General features: G+C 40.9%; 1 protein-coding gene across 1 annotated transcript in view; it reads right to left on the bottom strand.

The window, feature by feature from the left end:
- Window positions 1-916: 916 nt before the first annotated feature.
- Window positions 917-22,718, bottom strand: part of ZNF268 (zinc finger protein 268) — a 33,966-nt gene continuing 12,164 nt past the window's right edge. The window contains exons 5-6 of the mRNA XM_052654451.1: window positions 19,024-21,411; window positions 917-1,047 (exon numbers count right to left, since the gene is read on the bottom strand). Coding sequence (XP_052510411.1) covers window positions 917-1,047; window positions 19,024-21,411 — 2,519 coding nt within the window. The remainder of the gene's footprint in view (window positions 1,048-19,023; window positions 21,412-22,718) is intronic.

The following is a 22,718-nucleotide window of genomic DNA, read 5'->3' as shown; positions in this document are numbered from 1 at the left end:
GAAAGTTGCCAGGGTCTCTAAAGGGGTCTTAGGTTCTCAGCAGCTCCCTACTTCACCTCACCTTCCAACAATTACCTGGAAGTGCCCCGTTATTCCTCTGCCTCTCCCACTATCCTGTGAGCCCTGAGGGCGCAAACCTGGCTTAGTTTCCCACTGTATCACCTCTGTTGACCAATACGATGGGGAGGCTAGGGTCAAGGGCCCATTCCCGGAGGAGACAGTCCTGGGTGTCAAAGTCCTCACCAAAGGGGGTTAGGGGTGCTGGGAGCTGCAGCCCACTCAGCCCCAGGGCCTGTGCGCTTGACACTGCTGCTTCCATCTCCAGGGAAATTCCTCAATTCTGGGGCAAAACGATCAAGTGAGGAGCAGAGGGCAGAGATGCCCACAGGACGCTTCTGATAAAACAGAGCCATTAGAAAGGATTTGAGTGTCGATCATCAGGGTCCTGATGCGTGGATTAGTGCCCTCAGGCAGTGAAATGTGGGCCCAGTTTGAGAAGGGAAGGTGTCCAGGATAGTTAAGTAAATGGAGTGGCGGCGTGGCTCAGAACATTAAACTTTAACAGAACATTTGTTGGGCAAGCACAATCAATTGCAATCCAGGGGAAGGCACCCCACAGCCAGGAGGCTCTTCTGCAGCTCACGTGCCTCTGTGCAAGCCCCAGACTCAGAAAGGCCAGAGGCTGCCCGCACCTCACTCACATCTATTGGGAGGAGAAGTCTGGCCTTGTCCCAGGACAGGCACAGAGGGTGGGGCAGTGCAATACCCTCTTCTCTGAGGAAGGCCTTCACTGTCAGGAACCTGCCCTGGAACTTGCTATGCCCCCCACCCCCCACCCCTCCATGCTCTGTGGGTGCTCCCGTTGCACCTCCGGAGAGGAGTTGGGGAGGTGCAGTCACTACAAAGTATCGAGGCCTCAGTCAATCAGTGTGTCAGCTCGGCTGGACAACGCTGGCCTGTGACCCCTAAATCCGGGGGCTTTGGGGGCCCCCTTGGGTTCAGGGGGTTCTGGTGGTTCTTGGTGAGCCGAGAAGTTCTCCAGGGAACCTGCGTGGAATTCAGGAGGGCTGCCAGAGAACTGAGAGGTTGGCGGTGAGTTGGTGGCGCCATCCAGCCTGGGTCTGCGTATCCTTGGGCCTCAAAAGCAAGGGAGCCTGAGAGTCATGGGCTGGGGTGGAGAAGAGGGTCCCATGATCCCCACCCTGCAGAGGGAGGAAGCTGTAATCCTGGACTGACCCCACAACACTGCCCTGGAGCTCTGTAGAGCCGAAGCCCTGCTGGGGTGGCAGCCTGTGGGGCAGACACTCTGATCTCTCTTGTGCCTGGGTAGATGCGCACCCGCTGCACTGTGCGGGAGGGAGTGCCTTCAAGGAGCTCCGGTCGCAGCAGCCGCCCCCGTGGATCTCACCCCCGTGGGATCCTGGGTGCTCAGCTCCGCGGGGTGGAGAAGCCTTTGTGATGGTGGGGGCCTGGGGACCTGAGTTCTCCAAGTCCCTGCTTCACATGCAGGGGAAACCACAGAACTGCCGTCACCTGCTTGGACAATTCTGAGGTCTCCCCTGTGCAGGTTACAGTCCTGTGAGTTTTGCACAGCAAGTGGAAGGTGCCCTAGAGATGAAACCAGGAGGAGTGTTAGTTGCTCAGGGACTCTTTGTGACCCCATGGACTGTAGCCTGTCAGGCTCCTCTGTCCATGGGATTCTCCAGGCAAGAATATTGGAGTGGGTTGCCATTCCCTTCTGCAGAGGATCTTCCCCAATCATGAATCAAACCCAGGTCTCCTGCATTGCAGACGGATTCTTTACCATCTGAGCCACTTGGGAAAGCCCTATATATACATTCATTTTTGTCTCTGTGTGTGTCTGTCTTGATGCTGGGGCCTTTCTTTAGTGGGAGAGGAGGGAAAGGCTGGGGCTGCGGGGTAGGGGGGCAGGTGTGTGTGGCACTAGTCTCTAGGTGCAGTTCCCTGGCTTCTCATTGCAGTGATTTCTCTTGCTGCAGAGCACATGCTCTAGGTGCAGGGGCTTCAGTAGTTAGGGCTCTGGGAACTCCAGAGCGTGGGCTCAGTGCTCAGCTGAGGCACAAGGGCTTAGCTGCTTCATGGCATGTAGGCTCTTCCCTGATCAGGGATTGAACCCACCTTTCCTGCACTGGTAGGAGGATTCTTAACCATTGAGCCACCAGGGAAGCCCCTTCACATTGGTTTTTAAATGATGGTCTAGGTAAAAATTCTCTTGAGGTCAAAGCTCATGCCTAAGCTTATGCAACACTTTGGGCAAAAGAGAAACATTTCAGTGTCTGTTTACAGAACAATCTGGAAACAATCCAAAGATCTGGTGGGAGATTTGCTAAGTAGATCACACTGCAGAAAGAGGATGAGCTCCTGGAAGATAATTAGTAGTTGTGCCCAGGAAGATGCTTCCTGACTCAACTTGTAATACATTGTACCATGAAAACAGCCTGTTACAAAAACAGGGTGAGTGGTACAGAGTCCATTTGAAAAGATAAGACATAAAATGAAATATACCACATTGTTATTTTGTTTTTATTTGTCATTTTTATTTGGCTTTTAAATTTTCTTTCTTTTTTTTTTTTTTTTTGCTTATCTACGTTTTCTAATTTTTATAAAAAGATAATCGGTTTTTCTTGTTTTAAGGTTCAAGAAGCGAAAAAAACAAACCATAGACCATGGGGTTGGAGGAAGCACACACCCTCTCCCCCACACTGACTCAGTATACACAGGGGATGTGGGTGAACAGAGAGGAAATGAGAGGTTTGCTGTGGGAAACCCTGCCGCTGTGGAATGCTATCTCAGGCCCTTTCTCCAGGGCCAGCTGGGAGTTCAGTGACAACTTTTCTGGTTGCTCTCACCCATTAAGCACCAGTGAAGTTAAAACCTTAATGGAACCCCAAATATCCAAGTACCCATATTATAAAATTAAATTTAATTTAACAAATGCCATGATTCTAATTTGTTGCTATAAAATCAATGACTATTTTCGGCTGCCAGGTAAAAAGTTACTCTTTACAAACGTCTTATTTGAGCCTCCCAAGCCTCCTCTGGGAGAAGGCAATGGCACCCCACTCCAGTTCTCTTGCTTGGAAAATTCCATTGATGGGGGAGCCTGGTAGGCTGCAGTCCATGGGGTCGCTAAGAGTCGGGCACAACTGAGCGACTTCACTTTTGCTTTTCACTTGCATGCATTGGAGAAGGACATGGCAACCCACTCCAGTGTTCTTGCCTGGAGAATCCCAGGGACGGGGGAGCCTAGTAGGCTGTTGTCTGTGGGGTCGCACAGAGTCGGACATGACTGAAGCGACTTAGCAGCAGCGGCTAGCGTCCTCTGAGTGAGTGTTACGTTTCCTTGTTACTAATAAGGGAATAGATCTAGTGAATTTTAAAACTTTCCACTAGTAAGTGGCTTCTGTACCTGTCAGATTCAAAAGCTTACATTCTTAACTTAAGCACATAATAATTTTAAGTATTCTAAATCGGGGCAAACTCTTCATAAACTTCATTTTTGATGGAGGTCTAACCTTCCAACAAAAGGTAGGCCAAAATTTAAGTATCCAACACCCACTGTAAACAGATGCTGCCTCCCTTCTTCCATGCTGTCTAGTCTGAAATGCAGTCATCACCACATAATGCATTCTAAAGCATACTGACCTGCTGTTTCCAGGTTTCCTGTTCTCTTCTGGACCCAGGGTACCTGGTGTGGACTCCCAGTTCAACTGTTTAATAGCTCTGTGACTTTGACCCTCTCTGTACCTTCTCTTCTCTTTGGTGAAGTTTATTATTTGTAAAAACAGGCCTTTCCTCATTGTGATTTCAGATGCATCCAGCAGTAAGCAGCTGCTTGCAACAAGCAGTGGCTGGAAGCAAGATCTTAGTTTTCTGGACCAGGAGTCCTAACCACTGGGCTGCAGCAGTTAGGGTCAGAGTCCCTAGTCCTTGCCTGACTAGTCAAGAATGAATTCAGACAAGAAGGCAGAAGTTAAATTGCAAAGTAGAAAGTTTACTGAAAAGAAAAATACACGTGGAAAGGTACACGGGTGAGCTCAGAGAGAGAATCTTGAATTTGGGAAGTTGGGCTTCCCTGGTGGCTCAGAGGTTAAAGCGTCTGCCTCCAATACGGGAGACCCGGGTTCGATCCCTGGGTCGGGAAGATCTCCTGGAGAAGGAAATGGCAATCCACTCCAGTATTCTTGCCTGGAGAATCCCATGGATGGAGAAGCCTAGTAGGTTATAGTCCACGGGGTCGCAAAAAGTCAGACACGACTGAGCGACTTCACCTCACCTTCACCTCACCTCAAATCCCTCATAAGGGGGCACTTTTCCCGGTTTTTGTCTTCTTTCAGGCCAGTCATCTTGCTTTGTCCCCCCTCGCTCCAGTTAATTTGTCTCAGGACCCTCCCCTCACGTGCACACACACCTGTCAGCCAAGATGGATCTCGAAGTGAAATTTTCTGGGAGGAGCAAGACTCATTATGGCCTGGAATTATCCCCTGACTTTTGACCCCAAGGAGCTTTTCTGCCTATGTGTAGTGTCTCCCTTGTCCCAAAAAAGAGTTGGGGGTGTGTGTGCAGATTCCTTAATCCTTTACTCAAAACACGGTTTTGCACCTCTTTGTCCTTGCCATGGTTATTACCTTGACTGTTGCCATGACTATTACCTTGAGGTGTTTACAAGAGACAAAGACTGGCTATTTACCCTGTTTCTCTTGTTACTTCCATTTTGGAGGGCAAGCAGGAGGCTGATTGTAAATTCAACTGGAGCCCACCCATCTCGTCTCAGAAAATGCTAACAGTTATAAGTATCCAACCTGAAGCCCACTTCTTCCTGCCCCACGACAGGCAAACAGGAGGCCAGTTGTAAATGTCTAACCTGGAGCCCATCTATCTCCTACCTCAACTGGACTGAGATCATTAAATGAATCAATAACTCTTCATGTGCTATCTTCTTTTTCATCATTTTGTTTCTTACCTACATTCTTCATTTTTAACACATTCAAAATTTGGTATGGTAACTTCTCCTTTATGACTTCCGTACAGAAAATTTCTGGCCATTAATGTACTTTCCCCCATAATGATTACCTGAACACATTAAAAAAAATCCCTGATGCACAAAAGACTTAAAGCTCATCTGGATAGGGCCTCTTAAGCACCCCCATTTCACCCTAAACCCCTCTCCAGGGAATTACCTTCATCCCCAGGGTCTCCCTGAGGGAGTTCCTGCCCCACCCTCACTGCCCCAGGATGCCTTCTTGAAGCCCCCAGGGTAAGTACCTCTGGGGGGTGGGGTGGAGGTATCAGATTTGTTGAATGTCTGTCTGCATATTGGGTGCTTGCAGCTGTTGGAGACCAGTTCTTTGGCCCCTCCTTGGGTTCACAGAATTCCAGGGAGCAGGCCGTCTGGGGAACACCTTGGGAAAGCAATGCTGGACAGAAAAAGAGGGGATACTTTACATCCCAGGTAGAACGCTGTGAAGGACAGAGGAAGTGTAAGCAAGAGCTTCAAAGAGTGACTCAGCTGCCCTTCCTTCTTGGAAGAAGGCAGAGTGGTAGATGGGGGCAGGGAACAGGAAGACCCTCCGCACACACTGACCCAGAGGCAGTTGAGGCTGCCAGCCCTGCTAGAGGATTAGACCCTGTTCTCCTTCAAGCTCAGATGAGTTGCATTCCAGTTACAGGTCTTTCAAGGGAACAAAGCTGTACAGCCCCCTCCTCTGGGTCCTGTGCAGGTCCTCTGTAGCACATCTCCTTCATCACCCCGGGTGCCAGCATCACCACTCAGGGTCATGACCAGCATGTGGGTGCCCGACACTCCCTGAGTCTGGATCTGTAAGGCCCAGGCTGGAGAACTTTACTGTCCAAATAAGGCCTGCACCAGGGGGAGGCAAGTGAGGAACCAAACAACTCAGTCATCAAGATAAATAGTATTTTAACACAGTATTTTTATTTTTAAAAAATATAAATTTATTTATTTTAATTAGAGGCTAATTACCTTACAATATTGTTTTGGTTTTGCCATACATCAACATGAATCCACCATGGGTGTACACGTGTTCCCCATCCTGAACCTCCCTCCCCATGCCATCCCTCTGGGTCATCCCAGGGCACCAGCCCCAAGCATCCTGTATTATGCATTGAACCTGGACTGGCGATTCATTTCACATATGATATTATACATGTTTCAATGCCATTCTCCCAAATCATCCCACCTTCGGCCTCTCCCACAGAGTCCAAAAGTCTGTTCTATACATCTGTGTCTCTTTTGCTGTCTCGCATACAAGATTATCATTACCAGCTTTCTAAATTCCATATATATGCGTTAGTATACTGTACTGCTGTTTTTCTTTCTGGGTTACTTCACTCTGTATAATAGGCTCCAGTTTCATCCACCTCATTAGAAGTGATTCAAATGTATTATTTTTAATGGCTGAGTAATACTCCATTGTGTATATGTACCACAGTTTTCTTTTCTATTCGTCTGCCGATGGACATCTAGGTAGCTTCCATGTCCCGGCTATTATAAACAGTGCTGCGATGAACATTGGGGTACACGTGTCTCTTTGCATTCTGGTTTCTTCGGTGTGTATGCCCAGCAGTGGGATTGCTGGGTCATATGGCAGTTCTATTTCCAGTTTTTTTTAAGGAATCTCCACACTGTTCTCCATAGTGGCTATACTAGTTTGCATTCCCACCAACAGTGTAAGAGGGTTCCCTTTTCTCCACACCCTCTCCAGCATTTATTGCTTGTAGACTTTTGGATAGCAGCCATTCTGACTGGCATGAAATGGTTCCTCATTGTGGTTTTGATTTGCATTTAAAAAACACTTTTTTTTTTTTTTTTGCCAGAGAATTCACAATGAACACAAAAAATTTAAAGACGAGATGAGTACTACTGATTTTTGCTTTTGCTTCATGCTCAGAGGTGGCTGGGCAGTGGTGCTGTGCCCAAATAAGACCCACTTCACCTACTGCAACCCTTCTCTCCTGCTGGTGTTCGGTCAGGGATGAGGTGGGGACAGGGTCTTGGAGCCCAGGGACTGTTTACTGAGCATATGTGACTCTGTGAGGTGGGTATTTTGCCTCATTTCCAAATGACAAGGTACCCATCAGAAGGTTAAGTCACTGGTCTACAGTCACAGAACTGGAAGAGGGTGGGTTTGAGGTGTGTGGTTGTCCTGTCACCTGGCAGCACCCTGAACTGGAGGGTGGGAGAGGAGGAGGGGAGTCCTGGTGTAACCTGCATCCTCATCACTCAGCCCACTTTCCTGATGCTGGTCATGCTCCAGGTCCACTCTGGACACTGACATCACAGACGAATGAGTGTCCCTGCGTTTGAAGAACTCATCTTCTCAGGAGTTGCTGATTCCCTACTCTGTGCAGAGCACGAAAAAATCAATCTGTTTATCTATTTTTGTTGTTTAAAAAAAGCCTAGATATTTAACCAAAAGCATTTTAGATTAACATAATATTACATGCAAAAAGTTGAACAGACATACAAGTCCAAGGAAATGAAAGCACATTGTGAATGTTCTTGATGTTTTGATTCTCTATCTTTACAATTTATATGAAAGTGCATGAATCTTTAGGGCTTACCTCTGATTTCTTCATGTGCAGGTACTGTGTCCTCACCACTTACAGCATGCTTGAAGGCTCTCTCATGCCCTGTCCAGTCACTAACCCTCCACGGTAACCACCCTTGATTTAAGTCACCAAACATTACCTTTTCCTGTTTTTGCACTTGACCTGCCTTTTCAAAAGCTACAAGTTTCCCACCCCACCCACCCCCCCCCTCCCCCCCACCCCATAAGCTTCTAGAAGGTCTAATTTCCCCCTTCACATTTAGGTGTACAATTCAGCTAGAAATTTTAACTTATGGTGTAAGGTATGGGGGGGTGGGCGGCGTCAGTTCACTCCAGAGGATATCCAATTGGCCTACATGACTTATTGCATAGTGTTTCCACCACTACACTGCAGTGTCACTTTCTGTCTGAAATCAGATGATGGCACATGTGGGGGTCTGCTAATGGGTTCTCTGGTCTGTTGTTCAATTTCTCTGTTTGTCTAGCTTTATACAAAACTATACTATTATAATAATCACTAAGTCAATGTTCAGTGTGTACCCTTCAATTTTTCTCCTCTTTGTCTTTGCTATGCTTCGCCCTTTGCATTTTCGCATGCATTTCAGAATCAGCTTGTTAATTGTGACAAAAATGCATCTACTAGGACTGTGAGATAGCACTGAATTTATAAATTTGGGCAATGCTTGAAAGCAACTTGAGTCTTCCAATCCACAAATACAAAATAGATCTTACTTGTTTAATTTCAAACCTGTCTTTAGATTCATTTCTAGTCATTTAATATTTTTGATGCTGTTGTCCATGATACTTTTAGTTCCATTATCTACTTGTTTTGTAATATATAGAAATACAGTTGACTTTTGTGTATTGACATTCTACCTAGCAACTCTGCTAAATTCACCTAAATCTGTAAGTTTTATTTGCAGACTTTTTTGGATTTTCTAAGTATATAAACATATTGTATAGGAATGACTTGTTTTTCTTTCTTTCCAACCTTCTTTTTAAAAAACTTATTGTATGGGTTAGGACAAAAATATTCAGTGTTAAAGAGGTAATAATGTATGCAGGGAGAGAGCATTAAATATTTCACTTGAAATCATGGTGTGTGCAACATGATGTGTCTATGATAGATTTCTTTTGTAGATATATATGCTTTGTCAGATTAAGGAAGTACCTCTGTATTACTAGTTTTAAGAGCTTTTTCTCTAAGTGCCTGTTTAATATTGGCCGCTGTCTTCTGCACGTCTTGAGTTGTTCTTTCTCTTATTCTGTAACTGTTGGATCACAGTGGGTTTTGTTTGTTTTTTAACCATACTTGATCATGATGTAGGTTTTACATATCATTAGATTCCATCTAATTCACTTTTTAGGATTTTTGCATCTCTGTTCATGAGAAATAAATGTCTACATTTTCATTTTTTTCCTAATGTGTCTGTTGGATTTTGGCACCAAAGTTATGCAGGTCCTGTAAAAAGTGTCAGGAAGCATTCTCTCACTTTTTCTATTATCTGGAAATTTTTATAGAACTAGAATTATTTCTTCTTTAAATCAGAATAATTCACTAGTGAAGTCAGCTAGGCTTCAATCTCTTTGTGGAAAGGTTTTAGATTTTGGATTCAATTTCTTCAATAGATTTAGTACTAATTTTTTATTTCTTTTGCTCATTTTATTAATAAGTTGGGATTTCTAAGGAATTTGTCCTTTTCATCTAAACTGTCAAATATGTTTGCCTATCACATAACCTTCTTATACATTTATTTTCTTTCATGTAAAATCTTGTTGTGATATCCCTTTTCATACTGGTTACTGGCAAAGTATTTTTTTTCCTTTTTCTTGATCAGAAGTGAATTAATCAAATAATCAACTTTCTGTGGTACTTTCTCTCTTGTACGTATGGTTCCTGTTTAATCAATTTCTGATCTTCCTTATTGCCTTCCTGCTACGTTCTCTGAGTTTGCTTTTCTTTTGTGGCTTCCTAAAATAGAAGGCTAGATAATTAGTTTTCAACCTTTTTCTTAATAAAGTTATGCATTTTCCTTCAAACATGTTTAAACATTGTATTTAACCATCATCTACTTAAAAATATTTCCTAATTTCTGAAATTTCTCAATCTAAAAATAATACTTTTGTAATTAAGAAATACCCGAGAGGAAAATATTTTGAGACAAGTATTTGTTCCTCGTAACATTCTTGTTTACAAGTTTTAGCATTCATTAATTTCTGCCTGAAACAATCCTTACTATAGTTGCTGCCTAAAGACAATCTTCCAACTTCATCATTTCTTCTGTTTATCATGGGAATTCTACCATCATAAATGGTTTCTCTCCTGCCCTCCCCTGTTATTTCAGTGCAACCTATTAATCTTCACTATTTTTTCCCCTGTGTTGCATTATTTTCTTTCAAGTAATTTCCTTTGTAATTTAGGCTTCATATTTTTGTTCCAGTTACTTTTATATCATCTTCTAGTGCTCTGAATCTCATGTTTCTCCACTTTTTATTATCAGCAGCCTAAGAATTAAAGTGGTATCCTTTGATTTCCTATTAATGGAAATATCTTATTTTCCCCAACCCTCTCTTTCCTCTTTCTATGCTTACTCATGTTCTTACTTTACCAGAAAATATTTCTGTATAGTATTCTTCCATCTGCTCAACCCTCATTTTAGTCTTAGATGTGAAATTAAATATATTAAATGCTCACCATCAATCCTTTAGCTGGATGAAGCTCAACCTCTAGTATACTCCTCAGAAAATTGGTTTTTGTATATGGTATAAGTATAGACCAAGATACATATACATTTTTCTCAAATAGATGTGCAAGTGATTCAGCACCCTTTTTTTTTTAAAAGACTATCCTTTTTCCAATGAATTGTTTTTGTAATTTTGACAAAAATCAGTTCACTATGTAGTGGGTAGTTTTATTCAGGACTCTCTTCTGTTTTACTAGTTGATATGTCTGTCCTTTCAGAAGTCCATACTGTTATAGCTACTGTAACTTTATGATAGGCCTGGAAATAAAATAGTGTATGTTTTGAACTGTTTTTCCTATTCAAAACTGTGAGTATGCTAGTTCCTTTGCTATTTCACATGTTTCAGGATGCTTGTCAGTTTTCACAGATCTTCCTGGGAATTTGATAGGAAAGGGATTGAAACTAAAAATCCGTGTGAAGAACACTGACACTTTAACAACATTGAATCTTCCAATCCATTAACAGGGAACATCCTTTCAGTATCTAGGTCATTGTTACTCCCCTCTTCATTGCTGTTCTCAGCATTTCACTTGACTTACATTTAATTATTCCATGTTTTCTGATCCTGTCATAAATAGTGGTGCATTTAACTCAAACTTCCCATTGTATATTCCAAGTATGTAAAAACAGAACTGAGTTTTGAATGTTGATTTTATGTATTTTTAAAAAAATTTTCTATTTTTAATATAAATTTATTTTAATCAGAGGCTAATTACTTTACAATATTGTATTGGTTTTGCCATACATCAACTGAATGTTGATTTTATATTTTGCTATCTTGCTAAATTGACTTGTTATGGTGGGTTTTTGGTTTTTGGGTAAAGTTTTAGGAGTTTCAGTGATGACAGTCATGCTGTCTTTCAGAATGGCTGTTGTTCTTTCTTTCTAATCTCTATCCTTTTCTCTTTCTTGCCTAATGCAGTCAGCTAAGTCTTCTAGTACAATGTTGAAACAGAGTGGTGAAAGTGGATACACTTGACTTGCTGTCAATTTTAGGGGAAGCTATTCATTTTCACCCTTACATTAACTATACACATTTTCCAGATGTGCTTCATTAGTTTGAGGAGGCGACTTTTTATTCCTGATTTGCTGATTTTTGTTTTGTAACACTACGCATGAGGTTTCTTTTTGTTTTGGATGCATTGAGTCTTTGTTGCTTTGTGCAGCCTCTCTCTAGTTGCAGTGAGTGGAGGTACTCTTCATTGTGGTGTGAGGGCTTCTCATTGCAGTGATTTCTCTTGTTGTGGAGTACAAGCTCTAGGAGCATGGGCTTCAGTAGTTGCAGCATGGGGGCTCAGTAGTTGCAGCTCACAGGCTCTACAGCATGGGCTCAATTGTTGTGCTGCACAGGCTCATTTGCTCTGCAGCATGTGGAACCTTCCTGGATCAAGGATCAAACCCGTGTCTCCTGCACTAACAGGCAGATTCTCATCTACTGCACCACCAGGGAAGTCCTGCTGAGGTGTTTTTTTTTGCTTGTTTTTTTAATGGGTGCTGTGGAACTTGAACAGATGCTTTTACTACACCTATTGATGTGATCATGTGATTTCCTTTAGTTATTCAAGTATGAATTAGTGATTGAATTCTGAAACTGAATCAGTTTCCTATTCCCAAGATAAGCTCCCGTTTATCTTCTTGTATTACCCTTTACTTATTTCAGGGTAAATTAACTAATATTGAAGATTCTACATCTGTGTTCATAAAGAACATTTGTAGTATCTTTTATTAAAAAATCAGAGTAATACTAACTTCATAAAATGAGTTAAGATTTGTCATCTATTTTCTGAAAGAGTTTGTATAGAATTGGTATTACTTCTATCAAATGTTTGATAGCAATGACCAGTGAAATGATCTGAGCTTGGGTTTCTCTTTGTTCAGTTCAGTTCAGTCGCTCAGTTGTGTCCGACTCTTTGCGACCCCATGAATCACAGCACGCCAGACCTCCCTGTCCATCACCAACTCCTGGAGTCTACTCAAACTCATGTCCATCCAGTCGGTGATCCAATCCATCCATCTCATCTTCTGTCGTCCCCTTTTCCTCCTGCCCTTAATCCCTCCCATCATCAGGGTCTTTTCCAATGAGTCAACTCTTCGCATGAGGTGGCCAAAGTACTGGAGTTTCAGCTTTAGCATCAGTCCTTCCAATGAACACCGAAGACTAATCTCCTTTAGGATGGACTGGTTGGACCTCCATGCAGCCCAAGGGACTCTCAAGAGTCTTCTCCAATACCACAGTTCAAATGCATAAATTCTTCGGTGCTCAGTTTTCTTCACAGTCCAACTCTCACATCCATACATAACCACTGGAAAAACCATAGCCTTGACTAGATGGACCTTTGTTGGCAAAGAAATGTCTCTGCTTTTGAATATGCTATCTAGGTTGGTCATAACTTTCCTTCCAAGGAGTAAGCGTCTTTTAATTTCATGGCTACAGTCACCATCTGCAGTGGTTTTGGAGCCCCCCAAAATAAAGTCTGATGCTGTTTCCACTGTTTCCCCATCTATTTCCCATGAAGTGATGGGACCAGATGCCATGGTCTTTGTTTTCTGAATGTTGAGTTTTAAGCCAACTTTTTCACTCTTCTTTCACTTTCATCAAGAGGCTTTTTAGTTCCTCTTCACTTTCTGTCATAAGGGTGGTGTCATCTGCATATCTGAAGTTATTGATATTTCTTCTAGCAATCTTGATTCCAGCTTGTGCTTCTTCCAGCCCAGCATTTCTCATGATGTAATCTGCATATAAGTTAAATAAGCAGGGTGAGAATATATAGCCTTGACGTACTCCTTTTCCTATTTGGAACCAGTCTGTTGTTCCATGTCCAGTTTGAACTGTTGCTTCCTGACCTGCATACAGATTTCTCAAGAGGCAGGTCAGGTGGTCTGGTAGTCCCATCTCTTTCAGAATTTTCCACAGTTTATTGTGATCCACACAGTCAAAGGCTTTGGCATAGTCCATAAAGCAGAAATAGATGTTTTTCTGGAACTCTTTTGCTTTTTCGATGATCCAGCAGATGTTGGCAATTTGATCTCTGGTTCCTCTGCCTTTTCTAAAACCAGCTTGAACATCTGGAAGTTTATGGTTCACATATTGCTGAAGCCTGGCTTGGAGAATTTTGAGCATTACTTTACTAGCATGTGAGATGAGTGCAGTTGTGCAGTCGTTTGAGCATTATTGATGAAAGTGAAAGAGGAGAGTGAAAAAGTTGGCTTAAAGCTCAACATTCAGAAAACAAAGATCATGGCATCCTATCCCATCACTTCATGGGAAATAGATGGGGAAACAGTGGAAACAGTGTCAGACTTTATTTTTGGAGGACTCCAAAATCACTGCAGATGGTGACTGCAGCCATGATATTAAAAGACACTTACTCCTTGGAAGAAAAGTTATGACCAACCTAGATAGCATATTCAAAAGCAGAGACATAACTTTGCCAACTAAGGTCCGTCTAGTCAAGGCTATGGTTTTTCCTGTGGTCATGTATGGATGTGAGAGTGGACTTTGAAGAAGGCTGAGCGCCCAAGAATTGATGCTTTTGAAGTGTGGTGTTGGAGAAGACTCTTGAGAGTCCCTTGGACTGCAAGGAGATCCAACCAGTCCATTCTTAAGGAGATCAGCCCTGGGATTTCATTGGAAAGAATGATGCTAAAGCTGAAACTCCAGTACTTTGGCCACCTCATGCGAAGAGTTGACTCATTGGAAAAGACTCTGATGCTGGGAGGGATTGGGGGCAGGAGGAGAAGGGGACGAAAGAGGATGAGATGGCTGGATGGCATCACTGACTGGATGGACGTGAGTCTCAGTGAACTCCAGGAGTTGGTGCTAGACAGGGAGGCCTGGCGTGCCGCGATTCATGGGGTTGCAGAGTCCGACACGACTGAGTGACTGAACTGAAATGAACTGAACTGAACTTGAGCATTCTTTGGCATTGCCTTTGTTTGGGATTGGAATGAAAACTGACCTTTTCCAGTCCTGTGGCCACTGCTGAGTTTTCCAAATTTGCTGGCATATTGAGTGCAGTACGTTCACAGCATCATCTTTCAGGATTTGTAATAGCTCAACTGGAATTCCATCACGTCCACTAGCTTTGTTCATAGTGATGCTTTCTAAGGCCCACTTGTCTTCACATTCCAGGATGTCTGGCTCTAGGTGAGTGATCACACCATCCTGATTATCCTGTTCTTGAAGATCCCTTTTGTACAGTTCTTCTGTGTATTCTTGCCACCTCTTCTTAATATCTTCTGCTTCTGTTAGGTCTATGCCCTACCAGTAATGCTGAAGAAGCTGAAGTTGAACAGTTCTATGAAGACCTACAAGACCTTTTAGAACTAACACCCAAAAAAGATGTCCTTTTCATTATAGGGGACTGGAATGCAAAAGTAAGAAGTCAAGAAACACTGGAGTCACAGGCAAATTTGGCCTTGGAATATGGAATGAAGCAGGGCAAAGACTAATAGAGTTTTGCCAAGAAAATGCACTGGTGATAGCAAACATCCTCTTCCAACAACACAAGAGAAGACTCTACACATGGACATCATCAGATGGTCAACACTGAAATCAGACTGATTATATACTTTGCAGCCAAAGATGGAGAAGCTCTATACAGTCAACAAAAACAAGACCAGGAGCTGACTGTGGCTCTGATCATGAACTCCTTATTGCAAAATTCAGACTTAAATAGAAGAAAGTAGGGAAAACCAGTAGACCACTCAGGTATGACCTAAATAAAATCCCTTATGATTATACAGTGGAAGTGAGAAATAGATTAAAGGGACTAATCTGATAGATAGAGTGCCTGATGAACTAATGACTGAGGTTCGTGACATTGTACAGGAGACAAGGATCATGACCATCCCCATGGAAAAGAAATGCCGAAAAGCAAAATGGCTTTCCTGGGAGGCCTTACGAATAGCTGTGAAGAGTAGTGAAAAGCCAAGGAGAAAAGGAAAGATATAAGCATCTGAATGCAGAGTTCCAAAGAATAGCAAGAAGAGATAAAAAAGTGTTCCTCAGTGATCAATGCAAAGAAATAGAGGAAAACAGCAGAATGGGAATATATATTTACTCTGCTCTGAATATATATTTACTTCCAGAAAAGGGTGTCCACTTTTAGACTGGGAAATAGGGTAAGGATGACTGAATCTGATCTGCATTTCAACTATGGTTTGTTGAAGCTTTTTGTTGATTTGCAAACTGCCTTCAGATATTTTAAGGGCAGATTAATCTGAGCACAGAGATGTAGAGGTCTGCTTGTGCTCACAGTCAAGCTGCCAGCTTTCAGAGCTGTACAAAACATCTTGCCTTAAAGCCTGCAGTTTAAGTATTTACCTATAGTTCATTTTGGTTTTTCTAAATAGACAATGACAACTCCACACAAGTGGATTTTTGTTTCTACCCGAAACCCCAATTCCTTACAACTTTTTGTTCTCACATATTGACTAGAACTGCCATTAGATTGATCAATAAAATTGATGAGCATGCTTTAAATGTTCTTAATTTAAAGGTATACTGTTTAAATTACTGTTTTATCATCAAGTATGACATTTCTGTTTTTGGAACATACTACTTACAAAGGATTTAACTTCTATCTCTAATTTAATAATAATTTAAAATCATCTATGGGAATTATAGCCCATCAACTGATTTATCTATGCACACTGAGATAATACTCATGGCTTCCCCTCTCCCCTACAGTAGTGATTAATTTTACAAAAACATTTTTTAATATTAAATCTTCAAAGCATCCTAATATGTTTTAATTAGGATCAGATTCAGGTGCATATAACAGAACAAAGTCTCCTCCCAACGACAAAAAAGACTTGGACAAGACAGTTCACCTCTCTTTTGTGTAAAAAGATGCCCAGACTTGGTAGTCTAGGGTTGGTATAGCAGCTCCATCATTACCAGAGAGCCACATCACTGTTCTCTCTCTATTACACTCAAGCAGATGGCTTCCATCCTCAAGAGGAATTCAGTTTCTAGGATGGCTGCTGAGTCTCCCAACATCTGGCATACTGCATATTAAAAAGAAAAGATTAAAGGACACTAGGGGGCTTCCCTCACAAGTTTTTCTTCAGAAAAACTTTCACATTATTTCTCAGTAACTCCTATTTCCATTTCATTATTCAGAATTAGCACGATTTTACTTAACTACAAAGAGGATGTAAAAATGTAGCTGGGCACATTAACATTATGAAAAATACAGTGATCCTGTAGGTAATAAAATATTGGGTTCACTACTAACATTCTGCTACACTAAATAATGTCATGACAATGAAATAAAAACTATCCATTATTGGATCGAGTTTTTGCTATAATTCCATTTAGGATTTTAAAATCTATTACATGTTCACAAATGACTTTGTCGTTTTCCCCTCAAATATCTAATTCCTGTGAAACACTGTAAAACATCAGAATTATCGTTCCCTTAATGTTCCTGAAAAATATTAACTATTACTGAAAGTCTCAGGAACATCTTTCTTTTCTGGAGCTAGGGCAGAGTTAGAGGAATTAGGTAGATTTTCAAGCCAGAGATTCAATTGTTAACTCTTTTTTGCTTACAAAAATCTATTCATTTTTGCTCAGTTTCATTCACCTGGAACACTTTCCATTTAAGATCAAACCCAATCCAGCAATATCCTTTCACACAGTACTTGATTTACATCTCCAACATTACACTGACATCTCTGGCTTCTACTGGAGGAGGTTGAATGTGAATGTGCATCACACAACACAGCACCTTTAAAATCTAATAAACCTTGAAGAGTGGGACACAGAGTATGTTTATTCTTTATTATGTGTATGTATCTTCCTTGGAACATCAATGACAAAATACATATTCATGACATTTTCCAAGTTTAGGGGATAGACTATAGCAAATATCTGAAATTCTTTCCTTATGCAAGCTTTCTCTGCCCTTCTGTGAGTCATCATTCTTCACTCCAAGTTTCTTGACTTTGGACCCTGCATAAGGATTAGGGATTCAGAAATCAGTAACTATATCCTTCCTGGAAGAAACAGTTTCTTTGGGTAAGCAATGGGATTCCCCACTGAAGGGCACAAAGTAGTGGGTGCTTTAGAAGTATCTGCAGTTTTAAATCCTCATATTCCTCCAAGATAGCCCTAAACTTATTTTCAGGGTTGTAGCTCTTTCCAGATTAATGCTAATACATAAAAGGTAACTGGTGAGGTTATGAAAAAAACTGATTTTGTAAGTAAGCCACTGGTAGAATGACTTTTCACTGCCCTGAATCTACAGCTATACTTGCAGGCTTCAGCAGCATCACTTAAAGGTATCATTTAAATGTACTGAGAGGATACCAGATAGCTCAAATTAAGAGAGAAGTGAACTAGAATTAAGAAGTGACAACAACTAAAGCTATTCTGGGTAAGCTATATAGAAGGAACTAATTAATATTTGCAGCAAGATGTTACCTGAGAACAAAAGCTACGTTTGATTTTCTGTACTAAGGAGTCCATTAAAAATTTAAATTTTGGACTATCTCAGCCAACTCCTGGCAGGGTACCCTGAATGATGATCTGATCATGCATGCATTACATACACTGTCAATTCTCTTAAAGAAAATCAAGGTATTCTAATCAAAAAGGGAAGGACAGATTCCAGATATGCAAACACATGAAACGTGGGCTATACTGATTATATAGTGAGAGAGCTTTCAGGTCCATTTACAGAGGGTACAAAACAATAGTAAAGGTTTTAAGGTACTGAAATGCATTATATGCCATATTATTCTAGTAACAAGTTGTATTTTAAAGATGTTGCCATGCAGAGTATAAATCCCTGAGAAACAGTATTGTTATCTAGTTAATTTATCAAATGTGGCATCCATAAGAATATGCCAAAGTCCATAAAACATATTTTATAGTACAGAAAGGAAGAAAACACCTAAACATTGCTGTAGGGCTTCTGATGTGATCCTTATTATTATCATGATTATTACATTTACTCAGGTAAGAAAATCTTTATATTCTATAAAATGTTTATCATTGATAGTTGGATAGTTTTTTACAAGCTTTTCCTAAGAGTTTACAAGCATAATTTCCCCTAAATTTATAAAGGAAAATTTTTTTCCAGATGAATCAAAATAGTAAATTTTCCTGTAGAGGCTTAAAAAATATTCATAGATCTTCACTCATTCAAATTTTTACTTTTTTATTAGAAGCCTGTCATTTCTAGGTGAAGAATTTTCCTAACTTTATACCATGGTTTCTCCAACATATTACCTTCTGATGATGCCTGCAATACATTCAATTAACATTTTTTTCTCATTAAAATCCTAATTCCAATAAATTATGAATTTCAAAGGACTGTATTCTATATTCATTTGCATTATGGAATTGACTCTTTGCAGATGTTAGCATGTTAAGAAACGAGTTTCTGATATTCACTTCATTCATATTGTTCCTCAACTGCACAAACTTAAAGACATGGTGCGACTTCCTGCTAAGAACTTTCAGAGGGTTCACTGAATTCATACAGTTCCTGTGTACATTTACTGATTTGTGTGTGTATGTATGAAAAACAGCTTTCTGTGGATTCCTTTCCACATGCCATACATACATGGTGTACAATGAGATGATTCCATTTATAAAGTTTCTCTCCTGTATGAATTTTCGAGGAATTCCTGTGAATTCACTTTTGAGAGAAAGTTTCTTATATTTAACTCACCAATATGTTTCTCATCTGCATGAGTTCTCTGATGCATAATGAGTTGTGACTTCCAACAAAAGGCTTTCCCACATTCAGCACATTTACAGGGTTTCTCTCCAGTATGAGTCCTCTGATGTGCACTGAGAATTGATTTCTGAGAGAAAGTTTTTCCGCACTCACTGCATTCATAGGGTTTCTCCCCTGAATGAGTCCTCTGATGTACAATGAGCTGAGACTTCCTAATGAAGGCTTTTTTACACTCATTGCATTCATAGGGCTTCTCTCTTGTGTGCATTCTCTGATGTACAAGGAGCCGTAATTTCCCACTGAAGGATTTCTCACACTGACTGCATTTATAAGGGTTTTCCCCTGCATGAGTTCGCTCATGTACAATGAGTAGTGACTTCCAAATGAAGGCTTTCCCACATTTGTGACATTCATATGGTTTCTCTCCTGAATGAGTTCTCATATGTATAATGAGATATGACTTGCTACTAAAGGCTTTCCCACACTCACTACACCCATAAGGTTTTTCCCCTGCATGAGTTCGCTGATGTGAGATGAGCTGGTCTTTCCTATTAAAGGCTTTCCCACAATCACTGCATTCATAGGGACTCTCTCCTGTATGAATTCTCTGATGTACAATAAGTTGTGAGTTAAAACTGAAGGATTTCCCGCATTCACTGCATTCATGTGGTTTCTCCCCTGTGTGAGTCCTTGTATGTATGATGAGGTAGGACTTACTCCTAAAAGCTTTCCCACATTCAATGCACCCATAGGGTTTCAATCCTGTGTGACTTCTCTGATGTACAATGAGCTGTGACTTCAAACTGAAGGCTTTCCCACACTGATTACAACCATAGGGTTTTACCCCAGTGTGTGCTCCCTGATGTACAATGAGCTGTGATTTAAAAGTAAAGGATTTCCCACATTCACTACAACCATATGGTTTTTCTCCTGTGTGGGTTCTCCGATGTACAATAAGGTTTGACTTTGTATTAAAGGCTTTCTGACATTCACTGCATTCGTAGGGCTTCTCTCCTGTATGAGTTCGCTGATGTATCATGAGCTGTGATTTCAAACCAAAAGTTTTCCCACAATCACTGCATTCATAGGGCTTTTCCCCTGCATGAGTTCTCTGGTGTGAAATGAGCTGGTATTTCCGACTGAAGGCTTTCCCACACTCACTGCATTCATAGGGATTCTCCCCTGTGTGAATTCTCTGATGTATAACAAGTTGTGAATTAAAACTGAAGGCTCTCCCACATTCACAGCATTCATGGAGTTTCTCTCCTGTGTGAGTTCTCTGATGTATAATGAGGTACGACTTGCTCCTAAAAGCTTTCCCACATTGATTGCATCCATAGGGCTTCACTCCTGTGTGACTTCTCTGATGTACAATGAGTTGTGACTTCAAACTGAAAGCTTTTCCACAATGATTACATCCATAGGGTTTGACGCCACTGTGTGCTCCCTGATGTACAATGAGCTGTGACTTGAAAGTAAAAGCTTTCCCACATTCACTACAACTATAAGGTTTCTCTCCTGTGTGAGTTCTCTGATGAACCATGAGGTTAGACTTTGTATTAAAGGCTTTCTGACAATCACTGCATTCATAGGGTTTCTCTCCAGTATGAATTCTTTGATGTATAATGAGTTGTGATTTCAAACCAAAAGCTTTCCCACATTCATGACATCCATAGGGTTTCAGTCCTGAATGAGTTCTCTGGTGGGAAACAAGCTGGTCCCTCCTAGTGAAGACTTTCCCACATTCACAGCATTCATAGGGATTCTCCTGTGTGTGAATTCTCTGATGTATAACAAGTTGTGAATTGAAACTAAAAGTTTTCTGACAATCACTACATTCATGTAGTTTCTCTCCTGTGTGAGTTCTCTGATGTGCAACGAGGTAGGACTTGTTGCTGAAGTCTTTCCCACATCCATCACACTTGTAGGGTTTTGCTTCTTCATGAGTTTCCTGATGCACCAGAAGGTTCGACTTGCTGCTGAAGGCCTTCCCACAGGAACTGCATTCAAACAATTTCCCTCCCATATGCATTTGTTGGCAAATAAGCAGTGGCTTTCTGTTGGCAGTTTTTCCAGATTCATCATTTTCACAATATTTTATGCCAATAACAGCTTGTTCATGTCTGGAAAGGAAGGATGATTCCCTCAATGCATGAAAGTCATTAGGATTCTTTCCAGCGTAATTATTACTGAAACCTGTATTACATTTCAAACTCTTCCCATTTGTGACACATTTATGAAGTCTCTGTCTTGAAGAAGCATTATTTGCAGTAATAAGACACAGTTTTCCAAATGCAGTACAGGGATAGCCTTCTGCCACACTTCCCAGCTTGCCTTGATTTTCCTGATGCCACTCCACACAACCATCAATTTCCCAGACTTCGTCTAGAAATGAAAATACTCATATGTTATAAATAGTGACATGATCATAGTATAGCATAAAACTGCCTTAAAAATTCCATGTCATGAGGTTTTTCTTAATTTCCAATATCAGTTCTGAATACAAATACAATCTCAAATGTAAATGTACACAAACTCCTGGGCACCTGCAGAAACAAATCAAAACATGAAAATAGGCATAGAGATCTGGTAATAAATATAGCTTTGAATTTCAAAATTTTGTATAATAGCTTCTTTGGAAAGCACATGGAGGGACTTCCCTGGTTGCCCAGTGGTTAAGAATCAATCTTCCAATGCAGGGGATGCTGATTTGATTTCTAGTTGTGAAACTAAGATCCCACATACTGCAGGGCATCTAAGACTATGTGATCCAACTGAATGCCACAATGAAGATTCAGTGCAGCCAAAAAAAAAAAAGTACAAGGAAAAAAATGAGCAAAATTAAAATTTTCATTTCTCAGAGCATGGGGATAGATACTGTCCTAAGTGGGAATTGATGTTTGGGAACATTTATAATTTGGAGGTTTCTGCACAAATAAATAAGGGTTCAGATTTAGGATGTAGAGAAATCTGGTATGAGGATTAAGACACTGTGATGTTGCTTCTTCACAGCTGACTTTCTGCTGTGTTCTCTCAATGCCCTGCTCTGTCCTTCACCTTGGTCAGCATGTTACTCTGGTATATCTATTAATATGTCAACTTTACCCATTCTCACTTCTATTCAACCTTGAAATAAGAACTCAGACCTGTGTCTTCATCTTTATCTATTTTGTTTTTTTTCAAATTTGGTGGGGGGAGGGGGTAGTTAATGTTTAAAGAGCATCTGTTCACCTGGCCTCTCTTTTTTTCATTCTCCTCAGAGGAAAAAAGTTTTGTCTCTTAGCTCTTTCTTATGGTATTTTCCTCCATGTTTTCTAAATAACAGCCTATTCTGTTGTACTTGATTTTCTCCTAATTACTCAGTGTGTAGGGTAGAGATTTAATTCCTTTCATCCTCGTCCCTGAATATTCCCCATGATATACACACTCTTCCCATACCTGCACCATCGTAATCAAGCTATTTCATATTTTTGTTTAAATCAGTCTTCAGGTTTTTCATCTTCACAACCATGTAATTTCTATTCACAGGTAAATCATGCAAGTGTACCATGGTTAGTTTTCGTTCATAAATCATTTTTTCTCTTGAGTTGTTTTACTTAGCTGCCAAGTTTTCTCTGTCATCTTTCATAAATTTAGAATTTACCCACCGCAGACTCTTCTGCACATGTCTAAATAAATATTCTTTT

Source organism: Budorcas taxicolor, chromosome 17, assembly GCF_023091745.1.
Source record: "Budorcas taxicolor isolate Tak-1 chromosome 17, Takin1.1, whole genome shotgun sequence".
NCBI classification, from domain to species: domain Eukaryota; kingdom Metazoa; phylum Chordata; class Mammalia; order Artiodactyla; family Bovidae; genus Budorcas; species Budorcas taxicolor.
Note: the sequence above shows the minus strand (reverse complement) of the source record. Positions and strands in the feature narration are given on the sequence as shown.